The following is a 20,635-nucleotide window of genomic DNA, read 5'->3' as shown; positions in this document are numbered from 1 at the left end:
TTGTTTAGTGTGGTTGCTATAACATGTAATCTAAGCAGCACAATTTCTATCATCATCTTGGAAATCTGCTTTCATTTTATTGTTTTGGCTCTATTGTCTTAACTTCTGATCCTGGCCTCCCCCAGGCCACTCAACGTGTCCCCAGGTGGCGATAGGGGAACGTCCTACAAATATGTAGGGTACCTCCATAGGAGGCACGGACCAAGGGGGGACCTTGTCCCTGGGGGTCCATAATAGAAACTGGGGCACCCTCACCCGAGGTCATAAATACAGGCGGAGGAGGAAGAAGGCCCCTCAAATGTAAACTCAATAGGGCCTACCAGTGTGTCCACAAGTCCCACGAGTTACAAACCTTCTCCAGTAATGGGTTAAATTGCATGGTGATGCAGAACACCATCGCGGGAGAATCCTCTATAGGAGGACAACTTCGGCAGGGCTTAAGATCCAGATATATGGACAACGGCCTCTGCAAAGGGCTGTCTCGATCCTTTCGGGATACCTGCAAGACTGGGGACCTTGCAGTCAACTCTAATCCCACCTGAGGAGTGGCGCCCCTCGAGGAAATTATAGCCTAGTAAACGACACAGCATTCGCACGGGATTCTGGTCAATGGACAATTCTTCTAGGCTTGGTATGTTTTTAAGGGTGTCTTCGGGCTGTAAAACCTCTTCCTAGCTAATTTATCTACTGTGGACTGCCTCCCCGTGGTAGCCAGGGGCGAATCTCCAGCATTTTTATTGGGGGGGGGGGCAAGAAGGGTCCATATCTGGATAGTCAAAGGGAATGGGATGCATAATATTTTTATCTCCATATTAATTGGGAGGGGGGGCAACTGCACCCTTGCCACCCCCAAACGACGCCCTCGGTAGTAGCATAACATTTGTAGGCATGAATATATAATGAGTCGGAAGTAATAGGCTTGAGATTGTCTGTGCAGGATTTCGACTCTTGTTGATAGAAGAGCATTGCCAAGTGCTAAAAACCATGTTGTGACCAAGATGAGTCCAGGATTGCACGAAGCCTCCATTCATGGAGGTCCCAGGGACTTCTTGCCGTCCGGTTCTAAGCCGGCTTAAGCACTTCGGTGTAGACTTGAGAAGATATGTGATCCTCGTCCTGCACTGGTATCCGGGATCATTGATTTTCCCGAGACCAAAATAATTTCAATGATTTAAAGAACATGAAAATTGGAACTTGGAATGTTACGACGTTAAAAAATGACCATCATATCGACATTTTGACTGACAAATTCATACGATTCGAACTGGACTTATTAGGAGTTTCAGAAACTCATATCCCAGAGGTAGGAAGCCTGAAATTAGGTGATACAGAATTTTTTATTCACGCAGGAAGGATGGGGTACACAGACAAGGAGTAGGGCTCATGATGAATAAGGAAGCTGCTAAGTCTTGTTTAGGCTGGGAAGATATTAATAATAGAATACTAATTGCTCATTTTATGACCAAAAAGTTCAGGGTATCCGTTATAGTATTATATGCCCCTGAAGAACCGACTGACGGAGATACTAGTGACTCAGATAAATTTCACTTACAGTTACATGAGCAAATAGTTAGAGTCCCAGGTAGAAATATGGTGTTTTTATTAGGAGATTTTTAAGCACAGGTCGGTAGAAATAGGGATAGATGGTATCCTAGCCTAGGTAAATTTAGTGTAGGAAAAGAAAAGAGTTATGGATAAAGACTTTTGTAATTTTGTAGGTATAACAACCGAGTTATAACCACTACGGTGTTTGGTCATAAAATAGTTCATAAGTTAACATGGTATTCACGTGATGGTAAGACAGCAAGCCTTATTGATTATGTTATAGTAAACCGAAGACTGGCAGGATCAATACAGGATACTAGGGTATATAGGAGTGCTGTTATTGATGTTAAAAGTAAAAATGACCATCTAGTAGTGTCAATGGTTAATTTAAAGCTCAAATTTCGGAAGGGTAACTACCTCCCGGGAAGTTATGATGTTGGTAGACTCCAGGATGAGAATTTGAGAGAAACTTTCTAGGAACAGTTGAATACTAAACTCGAGAGTTTAAAATTTGATAATGTAGAACAAGGATGGAATAATTCTAGAAAAATAATTTGTGAAGTTGCTGAAGGTGTCTGAAGGAAGAAAGCTAGGACAGCAGCTAAGCATATTAGTGAAAAAGCTTTATGTTTAATAGAAAGGAGAAAGGACTTGTACAAGAATAATCTGAGTGATAGATCATATGAAAACAAAAGGAATGTAAAGAAAGTGGAGAAAGCATTAAAATATTAACTAAGGAGGTGTGAAGTGGATGCCATGGATAAAATTTCCGAGGATCTGGAAGATGCAGCTAGACAGCATAATAGTAAAATATTGTACTGGCACGTTAATAAATTCAGAGAGAGTAGTCAATCCGGACTTTGCCCAGTTAAAGACAGGCTTAGGGCCACAATGAGTGATAAGGAAAGAATTAAAGAAAGATGGGCAAAACATTTTGAGAATTTGCTAAACCAAGATAGAGTTGCAGGAAAAGACATAGAGGAAAATGAAAAAGTTTATGACGCATAGGATGTGAAGAAAGATTTGTTTTGTGCGGGAGAATAAGCGACATTACTAAAAGGATAAAAAAATAATAAGGCCCCATGTACTGATAGGGTGGTAAATGAGTTGCTTAAATATGGTGGCTCTGAGGTTAAAAATAAATTACTGAAGATTATGAATATGATTTTTGAAAAAGGAGAAGTACCTAACGATTTTAAGAAAACCTTAATTAAGCCACTTTATAAGAAACATGATAAAAGTGAGTGTGGTAATTATCGAGGCATTAGTCTGGTCCCTGTAGGTAGCAAATTTTTTAGTAATTTAATAATTTTTAGACTGAGAGATGCTGTAGACAAAATTTTAAAAGAAAGACAGGGCGGTTTTAGAAAAGATAGAGGATGTGTCGACCAAATTTTTAGTCTGAAGTTCATAATTGAGAACTGCCTTATTTGTCAAACACCTTTGGTCCCCAGTTTTATAGATTATGAGCAAGCCTTCGATTCTGTTGATAGAAGAGCTTTAGTAAAAGTTTCATCCTTGTATGGCATATCATACAAATACATTAAAGAGATTAGTACTATGTACGAGAATAACACTGCTGCGGTTAAGGTAGGAAATGAGGTTAGCAGCTGGTTTTGTATGAAATCAGGAGTTAAGCAGGGTTGTGTTCTATCCCACTTTATATGGATTATTTTGATGGACTTTGTCTTAAGGAGCACAGGATAGGCAATGGGAGACCATGAAATCAAATTAGGAGGAAAAAGTCTTCTGGACTTAGATTATGCTGATGATTAAAGCATCCTAGAGGAAAGTGTGAGAAAAATTAATCAACTTTTAGAGGTTTTGCGAGTTCAGGGTGCTAGAATAGGTTTGAAAATTAATGTTAAAAAGACTAAGTCACTAAGGCTAGGAATAAGTGAAGATGAAAAGGTGACGTTGGTTAATGAAAAGATTGTTCAGATGGGCAGCTTCACTTACCTTGGTAGTACTATTAGTAAAGATGGTGGGAGCAGTGAAGATGTTAAAAGTAGAATAGCCAAGGCTCAAGGTGTTTTTTCAAAGTTAAAAAAAGTTTGGAAGAATACGAAGATAAGTCTACAAACCAAGATTAGAATATGTTACCCAACTTGGTAAACCTAATTCTAATGGCCTAAAAACAAGTAGATCTTTCTTATTTACACTGAAGAAAAAATCAAAATCCCAGAAAAGTTATTCCTATTTGGACAGATCAAACTGCACAAGGAATACAAACCAAAGCCCATTCACTGCCAGAAGTGTCACAAACTGGGACACACAATTAACAAATGCAATGAAATTCTCCTAACCTGTAGTAATTGTAAAGCATCCCATCCTAAAGAGTTGACAACTTGCAACAACCCTCAGCATATATGTATCAATTGCAAAGGCCCACATGAATCTACCAATAAATCACTATGCCTTGCATATAAGAAAAGAGCTCTAACACTCCAATTAGCAACTGAGAAGGCCATTCCATACCCTTTTGCAGCTATGGAAGCAAATGCTGCCCAACCATACCAAATAAAGCCCATAATGAAACCAACCAAAACTCCCAAGTCAAACGCCCCCAATTTATCAAGTCACCCATATAAAACACCACCCTCTAAGCCCCCTAGCTCACATTCCTATCAGAAAGAATCACCAAGTCAACAAGCCTCCTTGTCCAGTGAGATGAGGTCAGCCTGGCCCCCTCCTCCCAAGAAGGAACAAACCAGAAACACTGCCAGGAATTAATCCCTTAACTGACAAACAGGATGCACAACTAAACATGCAATCCCCAAATATATGCTTATTCATTCTAAACTGTAATGCAGTTCAGGCCATGAATATACATCAACTACAGAAAACAAAAATCATTGCAGAATTGGCAAAAATCTACATCCCTGATGATATACTCAATCAAGCAAAAAAAGATCTTGCTTTACTTTTAACAAAGCTGAACATTGATACACAGTCATATGAAAAGTAAATCAACAACACAACACATATCAATACTCAAGTGGAACGTAAGATCACTCACAGACAATCAGCTAAATGAACTAATATCTTTTATGAATAATAATTCCATCAATATTGCTTGCCTCCAGGAAACTCATTTAAAACAAAATCAACAAATTAACTCTCTGTGATATACAATCCTGAAAAAGGATAGATCATAAGAGAGCAAAGGAAGTGGAGTTGTTTTTATAGTCAAAAATAATATAAAAGTCTGTTGCATCTACTTTTCAGATTTTGTAGTTGATGTTTCTGCAATTGGTAGCAGTGTTTGGCTGAATAATACAAAAACTTACATAATAAGCTTTTAAAACCCTTATGACCAAACTACAGATGCATTGGATTTCTTTAACTATCTAAATAATTCTAACATGTTAAAAAATATCATTATTTGTGGAGACTTCAATGCCCACAGCCTTTTGTGGGGCAATAAACCAGCAAATAAAGCTGGTAAGTCCGTTGAGCTTATGACTTCAAATAATATTGAATGACTTGCTGCTACCCCTCCAAACCTGAATACATATTTCAACCCCAACAGTGGCAGCTTCTCTACAATTGACCTACAAATTGTGTCATTAAATATTTTGAATAAAATTTATATAAATAAAATTGATAGTCTATGTACTGACCACTCTGCTATAGTTTGATCCCTAAACGAACCTGCTGAAACCCTATCACATACCTCCAAATATATCAACACTAAAGCAAATTGCCCTAAGTTCCAAAATAAGCTAAATGATGAAATTGTAAGTCTCACCCAAAATTTATGCATTTCAAACACAACAGTTGACAGACATGCTGAATTGTTAGCACCCTTACTAGTAAATAGGCCTACAGCTAATCATGATATCCCAAAGACAAAACCCAAGAAACCTGTTCCTAAACACATTCCCAAAGCATGGTGGACAAATGAGTGCCAAAATAAATGGAGAACAAAAAAGGCAGCTAGCAGAACATTCATAAAAAAACCATCACCTACTACATAAAATTACAAGTTAAATTAATAAAATTACAAGTTAATTACATTATTACATTATTTTTAAAAATAATTGCAGCAAAATGTCCCCAATTCCTATGAACCCAAGTTACCAACCACGCCCAGGATCCGAGTATATAACCAGCCCATTCTCAATCCAGGAAATGAATAATGCAATACATCATATTAGGACCAAGACTAGTGGCAGCTATGACAATATACACCCTACATAGATAAAGAATCTCACACATTCATACAAACAGAAACTTCTAAATTGTTATAATCATGCTTGGGCATCTTCTATGTTCCCCAATATATGGAAATGTTCATCCCTCCTACCAATCCTAAAGAAAAATAAACCCAAAAATAACCCTGAGTCTTATAGGCCCATAATGATTACTCCTGTAATAAGGAAAATAATGGAGAAAATGATATATTATCGAATCCTCTGGTTTGTTGAAAAAAAAATAATATGATCCCTCACACTCAAACTGGTTTCAGGAAACACCACTCCTCAACAGATGCTTTCATATTGTTAACAAATGCAATAAATGAATCATTCTAAAAAAATAATGTCCTAGTTGCAGCTTTCCTAGATTTTGAAGGGGCATATGACAATGTGAACCACCAAATCTTTTAAACAAACTTGCAAACCTTGGATTACCCCCTCAAGCTAGTATCTTTAATAAAATCTTTCATAGAATTGCGAAGTTTCATTGTTTGTGTAGGTCCAGCCTCTTCACCCCAAAAGACAATAACCAAAAACCTTCCTCAGGGAGCAGTCTTCAGCTGCCTCCTCTTTGCCCTATATCTCTGGGACATGAACCTCCCCCACACGAATCTACAATATGCTGACGATCTGGTGCTATGGCTATGGTCATCTGGCAACACCTTTGAGATAGCACAGCCAAAGCTGCAAGTCACTTTTGCAATTTGAAAAATTCTCTCAACATTCAGATTTACCCATTGCACCTACCAAGTCAAAAATAATCCAGTTTCACCGAAAGCAAAATCATGTTAATGGAAGACTATCTCTAAATGGAACAACTATTCCAGAAGGTAATCATATTAATTACCTAGGTCTCATGCTTGACCAAAAACTTAATTTCCATTTCCACATTTCAAACACAATAAAAAAATGCAATAGAAAAACAATTATATTACAAAGACTTTTTTCCACACCCTGGGGCTGCAAGGAGAAAACCTTACTCCAGTTTTATAAATCATATATAAGCCCCCATATTGACTATGGGCTCATCGTCTATGGTGCATTTGCAAAGACCCAGATGCAAAAATTGAAAAAATACAAAACGATATAATACGTCTCATATCTGGTCTTAAGAAACCCACAAGCACCAAGAATCAAATAGCTCACACACCCTACATAATTGGTTAAGAAATCCAGTCATATATAGAGGCATTGCAGATAAGTATGCCAATATTCAGAAGAAGTTCCCTGTACTGGCAAAGTCTATTGCACCTACGTTCCCCCAATCCCCTCCATGGAATTGGTCAATTCTCATAATATAAATACTGATTTCTCAAAGTGGAATAAAGATTTAACCCCCATTGCTTTTGACAAGAAAAAATTTGCTGAACTTAATACAATTACTTATAAAAACCACTTCTAAATATTTGTTGATGGGTCAAAAATGACTGAGAAGGTAGCAAGTGGTGCTTTCCTTCCTCACCTGAAAATTGCAATAGGTGAGATTGTATAATAATGTATCTATAATGTCTGCTGAGTTAAATGCCATAATCATGGCATTAGAACACCTTATGGAAAACCAACCTTTGATTGCTAATTCAAATAATATTATAGTCTATTCTGACTCTTTATCAAGCCTTGAGTTGCTGGCCTCAGCTCCTCAGTATAAGTTGGACATTGACACTCATCATTGTCTCAGTACATTCCTAGCCACTCTGGTATAAGTGGTGATCATCAGGTTGATGAAATACCAAAAAATGCTATAAATATTGACCAGCCAAGTGGGAGACCAATCCCCATTAGAGATATTTACCGACGGAGACTATCAGATATTACATTTAATAAGAATAACCCTATCCTTTCCCTCTTTCCCAATAAGTATTTTTCTAAAATATATCATAGAATTCGTTCAGGAACAAATGGACTAAACTTTCTTGCATTCTCATACCAGTTTCCTAATTCAAGTGGTTCAGTTCCCCTGTCCCCTCTTTGCAGGTATTGTAATATGAATAATGAAACAATTGACCACTGCCTATTTGAATGTAATATGCTGACGTCTGCACAACACACCTTGCTTTGTAAACTGTTAAAATGCTTCAAGCACCACAAAATCTCACTATCAGCCAAGAGCCTAGCCAACTATACCTGCACACAGAGCATAGAAATCAATATCTATCATCTTATATTTGAACTCCTTGAGTCAAAAGATCTACTGAAATATATCTGAAAATATCTAATAAATAAGAGGCAATCAAGCCAGTAGCTCTGTAGCCCACAGAGTGAAGCAAAAGGAAAAGGGCTAAATAGTATCACTGAAAAGCCCGCCTGCTGTGAAATAGAAGAAGAAGAAGAAGAATATTAGAAGCTACAGTAAAGAAATTGATGTGAAATAGAAGAAGAATGACAGTAGTCAAATATGGCTCTGAAGTATGGGCGCTTCGAGAAGCGGATGAAGATTTGCTAGATGTTTTCCAGAGAAATTGCTCAAGGATTGTTCTGGGTACCCCGCTGACTGACCATATTTCAAACAATAGGCTGAACGAAAAATGCGGTTCAATATCGCTCTTTAGGGCTATAATGAAAGAAAGGTTGAGGTGGCTAGGTCACGTTGTGCAGATGAAGGATGTCAGATTGCTGAAGATTGTTCTGCTCCGAAGGATTTTTCCTTGGGAGACAAGGTATGTGAAACTGTTGAACTGATCCAACTGTACTTGATTTACAGTTAGCAAAAGAGGATCAGTGTGATTTATTGCCATATATTTTGTCTTCCCTGTACTAACTTTCAAGCCAAGGCAATTTGCCCAAGTCACCTACTTTGTTGTGCCAAAGGTACTGGCAAGTACCTTTCTTGTAGTAGCTTCCTATGTCATGAAACCTCTGGGAAGAAATATTTATTTAAATGGTCCATCCAGAAATCAGTTCCCGTGTGAAGCAGACTTGATACAAATATTCCTAGAAGACCCTCTTTCTGCTCCATCAGGGAAATACTTCAATCATTTTAAAAGACATGACTGACTCAACTACTGACATGTAAATTTTATTTGTTCCAGTGCAAATAGTACTACATTAAAACCATGACTTAAATTGCAATTAATATCTTTTGCAATTGACAGTTTGGATGTTTAGTGCTATAACTTCATGGTTAATTAAAGAAAAGTGGATTTTAGCAAATATTAAAACCCATATCATTGAGGTCTGTATAGTATTTATATGTATAAAAGCAACTTTTAATTAGTTATAAAATTACCAGTAAATTTGATTAATGTAATAATAATTATCCATGGTAAATTTTCGGAATACTATAGTTCATGATTGTGGATTTTTAGGTACAGAACCTCAAGATTAAGTGGCTGAAAAATTAACTAAGTCCACAATCCTAATTTTATAAACTGTTAAACTTTTAAGTTTTGGAATCAGATGAATTGTCACTTGTAGTGATTTATTAAAAAAACTTTTCCCACAAAATAAGTTTTTCAAAAAAAAAGTAAAGAACTCCATTAAACCAAAAATGAACAGAAAAGAATCAAATAATCTACCAAGCGTACAACTACCCTAGATCAGTATCAATAAATAAATGAAACCCAAAACAAACAGGATTAGAATAAATAACGGAGTTAAACTCAAAACAAACAGAAATTAATATGAATAAGGTACTAAACTATGCTTTCTGAAAGCCAGAATATAATTTCTACTCTACTGAAAAAAATGTGCATTGTCAGTTTAATATACATATCTTAAAATCGTAGTTAATTTTTGATTTCTCAAAGTTATAAAAGTGAAAACATTTAAAAGAATTTTTTCAGTAAAGTACAAATTATATTATGTCTTTTAGTATCCACCTGAGTGATCGCATATCAAACGTGTACATACAACAAATGTGATATCAAGAGATGTATTGACATCATAATCAAGGAGCGTCGACTGAAATGGTTGGGCCATGTATTACAGAGGCCACCAGAGTACATGCCTCGCAAAATCATTTAAGCTGATTCCCTCAGCTCATGGAAAAGACACAGAGGAGGACAGCGGAAAAACTGGTGGAAGTTGGTTGAATCAGATGGCTCCCACTTGCAAAGCAGCTGGTAGAAGACCTTTCTCAAAGATCCTTGATGCCTGGCAAGATGGAAACGCCTGATTCCTGCCACAAGTGCAAATAAGTAGTACCACAACAAAGGTTACAACAAACTAATTTCTTAACCTAGATCTGCCAGGAACTATATAATGAATTCCTGGACAGGGGAGTGGGATAGGGTGTGCACTGTTTATTTCCAAAATATTGACACAGTAATCACATCCAAAGACTTTCAAAAGTAACATAAAGAGTTTTGAATTGTTAGAAAATGACATATTTATTGCTAGATGATGCAGGTGCTCAAGTAGATCATTAAGAGTATTTGATCCCGTGTGAGCCTTTCAGAAGCCAATTGAGTGAAAGGCAATATGAGCCTTTCAGAAACAAATAAGCTTTTTAGAGCAAAATAAATCCATCAAAACCAAGTCTGAGTGATGGATTTTTAGCATGAAAGCACTTGATTATCCCTTACTGTTGAAAGTTACAAAGGTATCCCCTACAATAAAAAATTAACACAAAAATCAAAAACAGGCATTACCATTGAAACTAAATGATTGTTTGTAAATAAATTAACTAAATTAGTTTTAGATGTGCTTAAGAAACGTATTTCACCCTGAAGCCCATAAGCCAACACCATAAAACTGTGAAAGTTTTTTCCCACTAGACAGTTGGTGCATTAAAAACAAACCATTCATCATAGAAATGCAGAGTCCTGCCAGATAACTGATATATATTGAAACCAAACTTTTACGAATTTTCTTCAAATTGGCCTATAAACAGATTTTATGAGGTTTGGGCTATAATGTTTCTTGAACCCAAAATAGAAAACCCTGGTGCAGTGCTTTGTAGTATAGTAGGCTGTTGTACCAATGACTATATTTATTTACAAAAGAAAAACAAACCTTTTCAAGAGATTGGGTTATTTCTTCAATCTTTTGTATGTATGTTAGATTCAATCTTTCAAAATTGTCTTGCCAACTTGATAGAAGCTCCTTTTGCTCCATCATTGCCAAACTTGTTCTATTCAGTTCTGAAAAAAATAAAGCTTCAATAAAAAAGTTAATTATTCCTTAAATTAACAGTCTCATCAGAAAACACAGTATTGTGAAAGTTGACATCAATAGGTGAAATTGAATTGTAATTGAATATATATTAAAAGCCTGTTTTTTTAGAGGCAACATAACTTAATTGTTAGCAAATTTGATAATAATAATAATAATATAAAAAATGATCCTTGGCACCAATAAAAGTTTTAGGTTGTTTTTAAATTTCCTAATAGGTTAAAATAGGAGATACAAAATTGACAATGTTCCTCCATTTTTACAAGTTCAAAACTTTACCTGATCTTAATATTTTAGGAAATCAATTGACTAAATCTGAAGGAATAGCTGTCTCTACCAAATCCTCCACTCTATACACAACAGCTTAGCTTGCCCTAATTGGAAACTTATAAGAATTTGACAAATATAGCTACTTAGTAAATGCTGCTCCATCCTCCTCCATCTCATAGCAGTGACTTTGCAGACCATTCACTTTACCAAATTACTGTCTTTAGGGTAACTGAACTGGTTGCAGGGACTAATCTCTAGAGACAACTGAAGAAAATTACATAAGAAATTGACAGTAAAAACATTTTTACAAGCATTCTTTTCTGACAAAATACCATTATTCCAAACACCACTCCCCCCTATCCACAAAATTTTTTTGCATGCTTGCCCAATTGAGAAAAATAAATGCAGGCATCTATACTGATATGTTACTCACCTTGACAACTATCCATTTATATACATAATTGGGCAATTTAACAAGAATAAGTAGTTGACCCAAACAACAAGACATAAATTCTGCTGAGATGACAGTGCTCCAAACAACGCAAACCGGTCAAAGATTTTACATTTATAAACAGTGGCATCAACTTACAGATACGTAGAGGAAAGACAAACATGCTTTTCAAAACCTAGGGGTGGAGGGAAGATTTTTTCAGTTTTTCTCAATAAAAATACCAAAAAAGGAATTTCCAATAAAAAAAACTCAAAAAAAGGTAATTTTTCAAAATAACCTATAGGGGATGGGACAACGATCTAGGGGAAGGACAAATACCTGCCCTGTTCCTCTGATTGACACCACTGCTTATGAACCATTCATTAAAATGGATGGTAAGTAAGGATTAATTCTTAAGTCACAATGTCAAATTTATAATGTCTGAAACCTTCAACACAAACTCCAGCTCTTTGTCTACAATAATATCCTAGCTTTTAATGAGCACTCCACCAGGTCAATCTGAGAGGGGAAGAGAAACAATTTACCACCTGCTATTTTATTTTCCTTTGAAGGAATGTATTTAGACCAAATATTAGGAATAAGGATTAACTGGCTACTCATGTTGTTATTAGGAATAAGAGGGAGGAGAGAATAAACTTGAAAGAAAAACATTTTCTTTACTTGTGCCTTAATAAAGGACTGCAGTTTGGACTTCACAGCACATACAATATTGAAGCTTTATAGGCAGGGTTGCCAACTTGTCTCCAGTAGACTGGGAGCAAACTATAATAACACTATAGCATTATCTACAACATCTTTTTGCAGGATCAACCTAATGGATTTCTCCTTCCCCCATAAAATCTAAGGAAATTAAATTGAAGCATCAAGTTTCTACCCCTCGAGAAAATCTTTGAGCCCATCTTCTCTCTTTAGCTAGCACTTGTGTGTACTTATGGTGACAGGCATGACTGTGTTTGGGGGGGAGGGGTAATGCCCAGTCTCCTCCAGGATATTTCAACATCCTTTCCATAAACCTCTATTCCTCATTTAATCCATCTATTTTACACCTTTTGTACCCCCTCTTTAATTAAAAACCAGGATAAGTGCATGAGTGGTAGACTTCCATTCCCCTTCAATTCCCAAAAGAGTGGCAAAGAAAATTTATGAATTACCTTCCAAATAACTGTTTTCCTCATTATCTGTCTCAAAAAATTCATCAAGGCCTTCTTGTAACTCTTCTGGCAACAATCCAGACTTCTAGAATAGAATAGAAATTTTTTATGGCACCAGGTCTTCTCCAATAGCTGAGAAAGAATGGGATAGGGGAAAGTCTTTGATTAATACAATTGTGGAAAAAGTTTAGCTTCTTTCGTTACAAACAGACCTAAACTAGCTAAATACAAACCATTTGTCTGACACCTCTCTATTTAAAGTATCAAGGAAATTGGGTTTGAAACCCCAAGTAAGTTTTTGGCTAATGCTTCCATGATTTCAGAGTGGGTCCTTTGGATTGATCTAGAAAGAGAATTCCCCATCCTCATCCCACTCTGTCTTCTGCTATAAGCTAAATATAGAATTTAATCCTGTTAAAACACATAACCTTTTCACTAACTTTCATAAAGGTTTAATCTTCTTTTCCATACTGCTCCCCTCTCTTAAACAACCGTATCTAGCATAAAATTCTGTGAGAAGCTATAAGTGGAAGTTACATGGTTTTAGCATTATAAAAGAACACCATATATGTATTTTGCTCATCAGGCTTTCAAACAAATAGTTTTCTACTTTAATTTTCTTTTCTTTTTTTTTTGTTAATACCACTTGTTTCAGATTACACCTGTTCTTTGTTTTTACCAAAAGGATAATATGGTTAATTAATAGGATAATCAATAATCCAGAAAGGGATACAACACAAAGCCAAATAGTAAATAATAGTAGTAACAATTACTTGCAAGTAATTTCTTTTTATTATTTACTTTCATCAAGTTCCACATTTCTCACTTTTTTTAATCAGGGTTTATAGTATTTATATTTAGAAGATGCTCAGGATTGCTTGACTCTGCAATCTTCGATTTCTACCCTGGGATACCCTTCTCCACCTTTTCTTACTTTACTTATTTTGTAAGTCTTTCATTAAAACAAAGCAGAGAAAAACTAAATTTTGAACAAACCAAAAACGGTTTTTTTAGAATATGCACACAAATCAGAAAGCTTCTCCTTCAGATTAATTCAAAGGAATCATCCTTCATATCAGTCAAAAAGATCCACTCCAGACAAAAAACAAAATCAAAAAGTGGTGACCAAAAAGGCACCATATGTGATTTTAACTGACCAGCCTATGGGAAAACATGGTATACCGATCCTTTAAAATTAACTCATAAGACTGAATAGAATCAATCAAAACTGCATTATAGTTTTACGGATGAATAGGATGACATTATGTATGCTTATTGATCTAAAAGGCTCTGATAACTGCTTTAAAAGAAAGAATTCATAGTCTTTAAAACAATTCTTGTCTTCTGTGGCTTATTTACCTTAAATTGCAGCTAGGAGCAATTTAAGGATTTCTCCTTGTAGAGCTCCAGAATGATGACTAATTGTATGCAAGAATCACTGCTGACCAGGTGCTGCTCCATTTTCGATAGCATCCCAATTGAATTTACACTCTTTGGAGGACCACTCAGCATCTAGCCTTCATTTAAAAACATGAACGGATTCAGCAGTAACAGTTTCATTAGATAATTTGTCCAATTGTTGACAATACATGTTGAGAAGAATTGAGTACAGACTCTAGATGTTGTGGACTGCTTCACAAGTTTCTCTAGTTCTTGAATTGGTACTAACAGTTGGGAATAATGCTGAGAGAATTTTAGCCCTCAATAACTTAAAGGCTAAAATTGCATCCCCTTTATTTCTCCTGTATACAAGTGTAGGGAGATTCAACTATGATAGTCTTACTGGATAGGAAAGCTTTTGCATGCCAGATATCACTTTAGTGGCATGTCTCTGCACATCTTCAAGAACTTTTATATTTTTTTTTAAATATGAAGAGGCAAGTTACATTCCAACTTCAAGCTTAGGACGCACAAGTCCCTTATAAAGAAGACTTTACAAACATTTACAAACTAAAAGTTTATCACCTTTCCTAATGACCTATTTTTGCAAATAAATTTGCTTGATCCTCTTTCAGGGGGGAGGGGGCATTTAGGCTTTGATACTACATGCTGCCATAAATAGAATTTTAATTGTTTGTCAATGGGAACTCCTAGGTTTTTTTTATCTGAACCAATTTTCAGCAATTTGAGTCTGACTGTGACTCAAACATGGTGTATGAGTGATGGAGATTACTTTTGCCAAAATGGAAGAGACTGCACTTAGATGTGCTATGTTCTGGCATCCACTCTGCAGCCCATGCTTGAATTTTGAATAAATCTGATTAAATACTAAATCTCTGATCAGGTCCAGAAATTTTGAATTGTCAGCATAAAGAGTCATATTGTTTTATGTTTCTTTTATTATGTCATTTACATAAATGAGAAAAACAGTAGGGTCCAGTACTATACCCTGAGGCACACCACCAATCACCTCACATAGACTTCAGAAGACCTTCTCAAAAGTACAGGTTCAAAAACTACAGGAAAAGTCAAAGTTTGTGCATGTAGTTTAAGAGGAAGTCTATTGTCTACTGAACAACATTTATGTGGATACCCATTACTGAAAGTTTCAATCTGAGACATTTATGAGTGACATTGTCAAATTTCATGGCCAGGTCTAGAAGAATCAAGCCCACTGGGATATTGTTGTCAAGTAGGCTGGTTAAACTCTCAGCCTAGATGTCTTAAGAAGGTTAGTCTTGTCCAGTTTTTTTTGGGAAGGGGGGGGGGGAGACTGTGCTGATTGGGAGATAAAAGATCATTGTTGAAACAATGGGCTAGGAGATCAGAATCTACAATTAGCTCTACAGTCTTGGCAACATCAGATATTAGAAATATAGGGAGGTAATTCTTGGCTTTTGTGTAATTACATTTCTTGAAATTTGGTGCTATATGTGTTTCTTTCCCATCTGAGGAAATTTTTTCAACTGTTGATGATTCTTGAGGAAGAGAATTGAGTGTAGACTCTGGTTAGGGTAGACTGCATAACAAGTTTTTGCCAATGACCTCTGCTTCTTGAATTAGGACCAACAATAAGAAATAATACTGGGAGTGTTAGCCTTCATTAACTTAAAGGTTAAAATAGCATCACCTCTATTTCTCATGTATATAAGTGTTGGGAGTTTCAGCTTAGGTACTCCTGCAGAGTAAAAAGCTCCTGCATGCCAGATATCACTTTGGTGGCATATCTCTGCACATCTTCCAAAAACTTTTGTCTTTTTTAAAATATGGGGAGGTTAGAGACATTCTAACATTGAGCTTGGGTCAAACTATTCCCTTATACAGAAAACTAATGATTTTGGAGGAACAAGTAGAAAGAGTACACTTAATCAACCCCAGAGTTAAACTACCACAAGCAGCAGACTTCTTGGTATGACTACTGAACTTTAATTTATTGTCAATTGTGACTCCAAGATCTTGCTCATCATATATAGAGAAGATTGGATGGCCTGAGAGAAAATAAGAGCAACAGGGATTCATTTTAGATTGCTAATTTTATACTCATTTTTATGGTTTTATTTACATTTTTGACAATTCATCCCTATCCTTTCTCCATTGGTCTCATATATCCTTAGGCTGTGTAGGAAAAGACTAACATAATAATTGATGAAAACTGATTCATTAATAGATTAAAATGGAAAAAAAACAAGGAAATATGATCCATTGATGCTTGCAGCATGTTGTAAAATAAGAATTTTATAATTTTTTTGGTTAGTCTTTTGTATAGTCTAGGGCTGTGTGAGACCATTAGAGGAGTGGGGCTGGGGATGAATTGTTAAAACTGAAGACAAAACTATGTAAACAAGCACAAAATTAGCAATCTAAAATGTATCTCTTTTTGTTCTAGTATGTCTCCTTTTAAAGATTTCCTATTCTTGACCTTTACTGGCAAGTATTATGAAGCAGAATAAACATAATTAAATGGGTTAGGATACAACAAGTGCACCCTAAGAAAATTTTCCAGGGGGGGGGGCAGATACCAGAATAGCAGAGATTGGGGGAGAAATAAATTTTGTGGTAAAAAAAATACAAAGAAGTATATCATTGATTGGTTAAGCATCATTTTTTAGTTTTAACCAGTTAGCTACTATGTCAAACTTGTTGACAAGCTATTATCACTATAGAACCATGGAAAAAAGACAACTTTCAATAATGCCCTGTTCAGAAGGGTCATTGCATTAAATACTGTCAATTAAGCAGCTAAGGATCTGGGTAAAACCTTTTGTAAAAGTTCAAGAATATGTTGTATTGAGCCAGTTGCAATCTTGGGAAGGATTTCAAATTGTAGACTGGACTGCAACAATTTTTCCTATTTTATCATCATGATCTAAATTCAAAAATTTTATTTGAGCTTTATTTTTTTAATTTCTGTAGGGGGAAGGAAATTTGGTAATTGTGTACAATGCACCACTCAGTCAAGTCTATGCTGTGTAAAATTTGAGAACACATTGTTTTTTTTTGTTAGTTTCTTTATTACTTTAGAAATACATTTGGGCTATATATTTGCACATTAGGGGAAGGGGTAAAGTATATCAGGACAGAATATATGGGAAATATATAATTTGGGGTATATATTTGCACGTAAGAGGGGGGGGGTAAAGTATTTGGATACTTTGAAGCCAGAAAACAGTTCTTTCTAGGTATATGGCCACTAAAAAATTACAGAAGAATAGCAAGGTATCTGGAAATTTTGTTGACTAAAAAAAGCAGTATACAGTAAATGTAATGTTTCATTTAAGTGTTTTTTCCATGTGTCAAATGGTTCTTTTTTTCAATGACCATTTTTCCGAGTATTAAGTACTATTATTAGGTTAATGTAGTGTTTCAGTTAAGTGTTTTATGATGATTGCTGATCAAATTTTATGTTATTTGTGCCTTTCATTTATGTTATTTTACTGTGTTCATGGCCATATGTTTTGCTTTAAAATACACTTATGTATCTATCTATTGAATATGCAGAATAATTGTACCAAACAAACTTTGCATGCAGACCCACTATACTGTACCCCCCCCCCCTCCTAATTTGAAAATCTATAGCCCAAGTTTATTTCTAAAGTACCAAAGAAACTAACAAAAAACTGGTGTGTTTTTGAAGTTTACACAGCATAAACTTGAGTGAGTGGTGCATGATACACATGTACCAAAATTCCTTCCCCCAATGGAAATTAAAAAGATAAAAATTCAATAAAATTTTCAAATTTGGAAAGCCTTTTTTCCGGGGGGGGGGGGGTATTTCCACAATATTTTTAATTGACAAATTCTGGTATCTTGACTAAATCAGTTGTTTGATGACTCTGGAGATCATATTCTTTCTTCCTCAATGTGTGTTCTCAGTGGAGTTCCTCAGGGAACTGTCTTGGGTCCTACACTATTTAATATTTTCATCAATGATGCTCCTTCCATTATCAGTAGCATTCAACTCTTTATGCAGATGACCTGAAGCCTCTTGGACCAGCTTTGTCCTGTGAAGATCAAGCGCCACTACAAAATAATCTTCATCTGCTGGGTTGCTGGGCTGAGGCCTGCCTTCTTGAATTCAATGTTGCCAAGTGCCATATCATTCACTTTGGCAAACAGAATCCATGCCACTTTTATTTTTTCTTAGGCCACCCACTCTCCTCTGTTAATAATGAGCAAGATCTTGGTGTCACTACTGACAACAAATTAAAATTCAGCACACATGCTAAGAGATCTGCTGCTGGAGCTAGTTCAACCTTGGGTTTGATTAAGGGTACCATCTCCACTTGTTTCTATAAAGTCATCAGTCTTCTTTATAAGGGACTTGTGCATCCTAAGCTTGAAGTTGGAATGCCACTTGTCTCTCCATATTTCAAAAAAGATATAAAATTTCTTGAAGATGTGCAGAGACATACCACTAAAGTGATACCAGGCATTCAAGAGCTTTCCTATCCTGTAAGACTATCAAAGTTGAATCTCCCTACACTTGTTTGGAGGAGAAATAGAGTGAATGCCATTTTAGTCTTTAAGTTATTGAGGGCTAGTATTCTCCCAGCATTATTCCCTGCTGTTAGCAACAATTCAAGAACTAGGTAATCAACTGAAACTTGTCAAGCAGTCTGGAACATCTAGAGTCTGTACTCAATTCTTCTCAACAGGTATTGTCAACAATTGCAACAAATTATCAAATGAAACCGTTACTGCTGAATCCGTTAATGTTTTTAAATGAAGACTAGATGCTGAGTGGTCCTCCAAAGAGTGTAAGTTCAATTGGGATGCTATCAAAGATGGAGCAGCATCTGGTCAGCAGTGATTCTTGCATACAATTTAATCATCATTCCAGAGCTCTACAAGGAGAAATCCTTAGATTGCTCCTAGCTGCAATTTAAGGTAAATTCCTGTTCAGGTTTAAGCTAAAAGTTAAGTTTCATTATTATGAAAGAAAAGCAAGTAAAATTCCTAATAGGATAAGACCTTATAGGATACAACCAATGGAATAGACACAGGATGATCATTATAGACTTAAGCAAAATTAGAATCTTACCCCTTAACTAGGATTATATTTTAAAAATTAAGGAAAAGAATAACAAAAATTAGACTTATGTTTTTAGCTTGACAAAATATGAGCAAAAACCAAGACCAAACTGACTCCTGGTAGGGCATGATGCTGTATATATATATATATATATATATATATATATATATATAAAACTTTCTTTTTATTAATTCCAAAATGTGGTAAGCTTTATCAAGCTTGTAACACTATTGCTAGGGCATAGGAATGCCCTTGAACATATTTACTCTACACCTTAAATTGGGTTCTGGTTTTGGTCTCCTTTAGATAGATAAATAATGACCTATACTGAGTTAATCTAAGATCTAAGAATTGAATTATATTCTGAATTGATAAATTCTGAAGGGATAAAGTTAAAGGTAAATTTGCAGTGGGTCATATAAGTTAGCTAAGATGAAAGTGAAAACATCATGTGATGCTTTTTTTAGGCTCTTTTGTAATTCATACAAACTAACTTTCAGGCACCTTTAAGGGTTCAAGATTCAATTTGTGACAGAATTGACAGAATTATGAATTATGAAAGAGCATAAAATAGGCATCAAATGATATTTTCAGTTTCATCCTAGCTAATTTATAGTGCCACCTAGAATTTCAAATACCATTGACAAAAATGGCACTGAATTTTGTGATATGAAACTTTGCAGTTGAAAATTCAGGGTATATATTTGCACATTATGGGGGGGGGTTAAAGTTCAAGGTAAATTTGCAGTGGGCCATATAATTTAGCTAGGATGAAAGTGAAAATATTTTTTGATGCTTTTTTTATGCTCTTTCATAATTCATATAAAATACCTTAGGGGCCCCTTCAAGGGCTCAAGATGCAATTTGTAACCAAAGCCATTATTGTATTATGAAAGAACATAAAAAAGGCATCAAATGATGTTTTCACTTTCATCCAAGCTAAATTTTAGGTCAATATCTACCAAATCATATTATTGAGTTAGGACTAAAGTGAATACACCATTTGATGCCTTTTTTAATGCTGATTACAAATATAATAAGCAAGGTAAAATACTACTTTAGTTACTTTTGGCAGTCAATATATACCAAATCATATTATTGAGTTAGGACTAAAGTGAATACACCATTTGATGCCTTTTTTTATGCTGATTATGAATATAATAAGCATTTCTATGGGAAATGAATTTCAGCCCCCCCCTATATATGCCACTTCAGGGTTAGGTTAGGTTGGGTTAGGTATAGCCTATATAGGGGGGGGGGGCTGGAATTATTTTCCGACAGAAATGCTTATTATATTTGTAATCAGCATAAAAAAAGGCATCAAATGGTGTATTCACTTTATTTGAAACTCAATAATATGATTTGGTATATATTGACCCTTTTGGCTATCTTGGAAAGGGGTTGGGGGTTCCAAGATAGCCAAAAGTAACTAAAG

The 20,635-nt window shown here is 35.5% G+C and overlaps 1 protein-coding gene across 1 annotated transcript in view; it reads right to left on the bottom strand.

Annotated features, from left to right (window-relative positions):
- LOC148947130 (uncharacterized) overlaps window positions 1–20,635 on the bottom strand; it is a 33,781-nt gene that overhangs the window by 12,857 nt on the left and 289 nt on the right. The window contains exons 2-3 of the mRNA XM_089096895.1: window positions 12,729–12,813; window positions 10,698–10,825 (exon numbers count right to left, since the gene is read on the bottom strand). Coding sequence (XP_088953021.1) covers window positions 10,698–10,825; window positions 12,729–12,813 — 213 coding nt within the window. The remainder of the gene's footprint in view (window positions 1–10,697; window positions 10,826–12,728; window positions 12,814–20,635) is intronic.

The sequence above is a fragment of the Artemia sp. Qi Xiang Cuo genome, chromosome 11 (genome assembly GCF_049724085.1).
Source record: "Artemia sp. Qi Xiang Cuo chromosome 11, ASM4972408v1, whole genome shotgun sequence".
Classification (NCBI taxonomy): Eukaryota; Metazoa; Arthropoda; class Branchiopoda; order Anostraca; family Artemiidae; genus Artemia; species Artemia sp. Qi Xiang Cuo.
The sequence above is the reverse complement of the archived record's forward strand: the minus strand, read 5'-3'. Positions and strand labels throughout refer to the sequence as shown.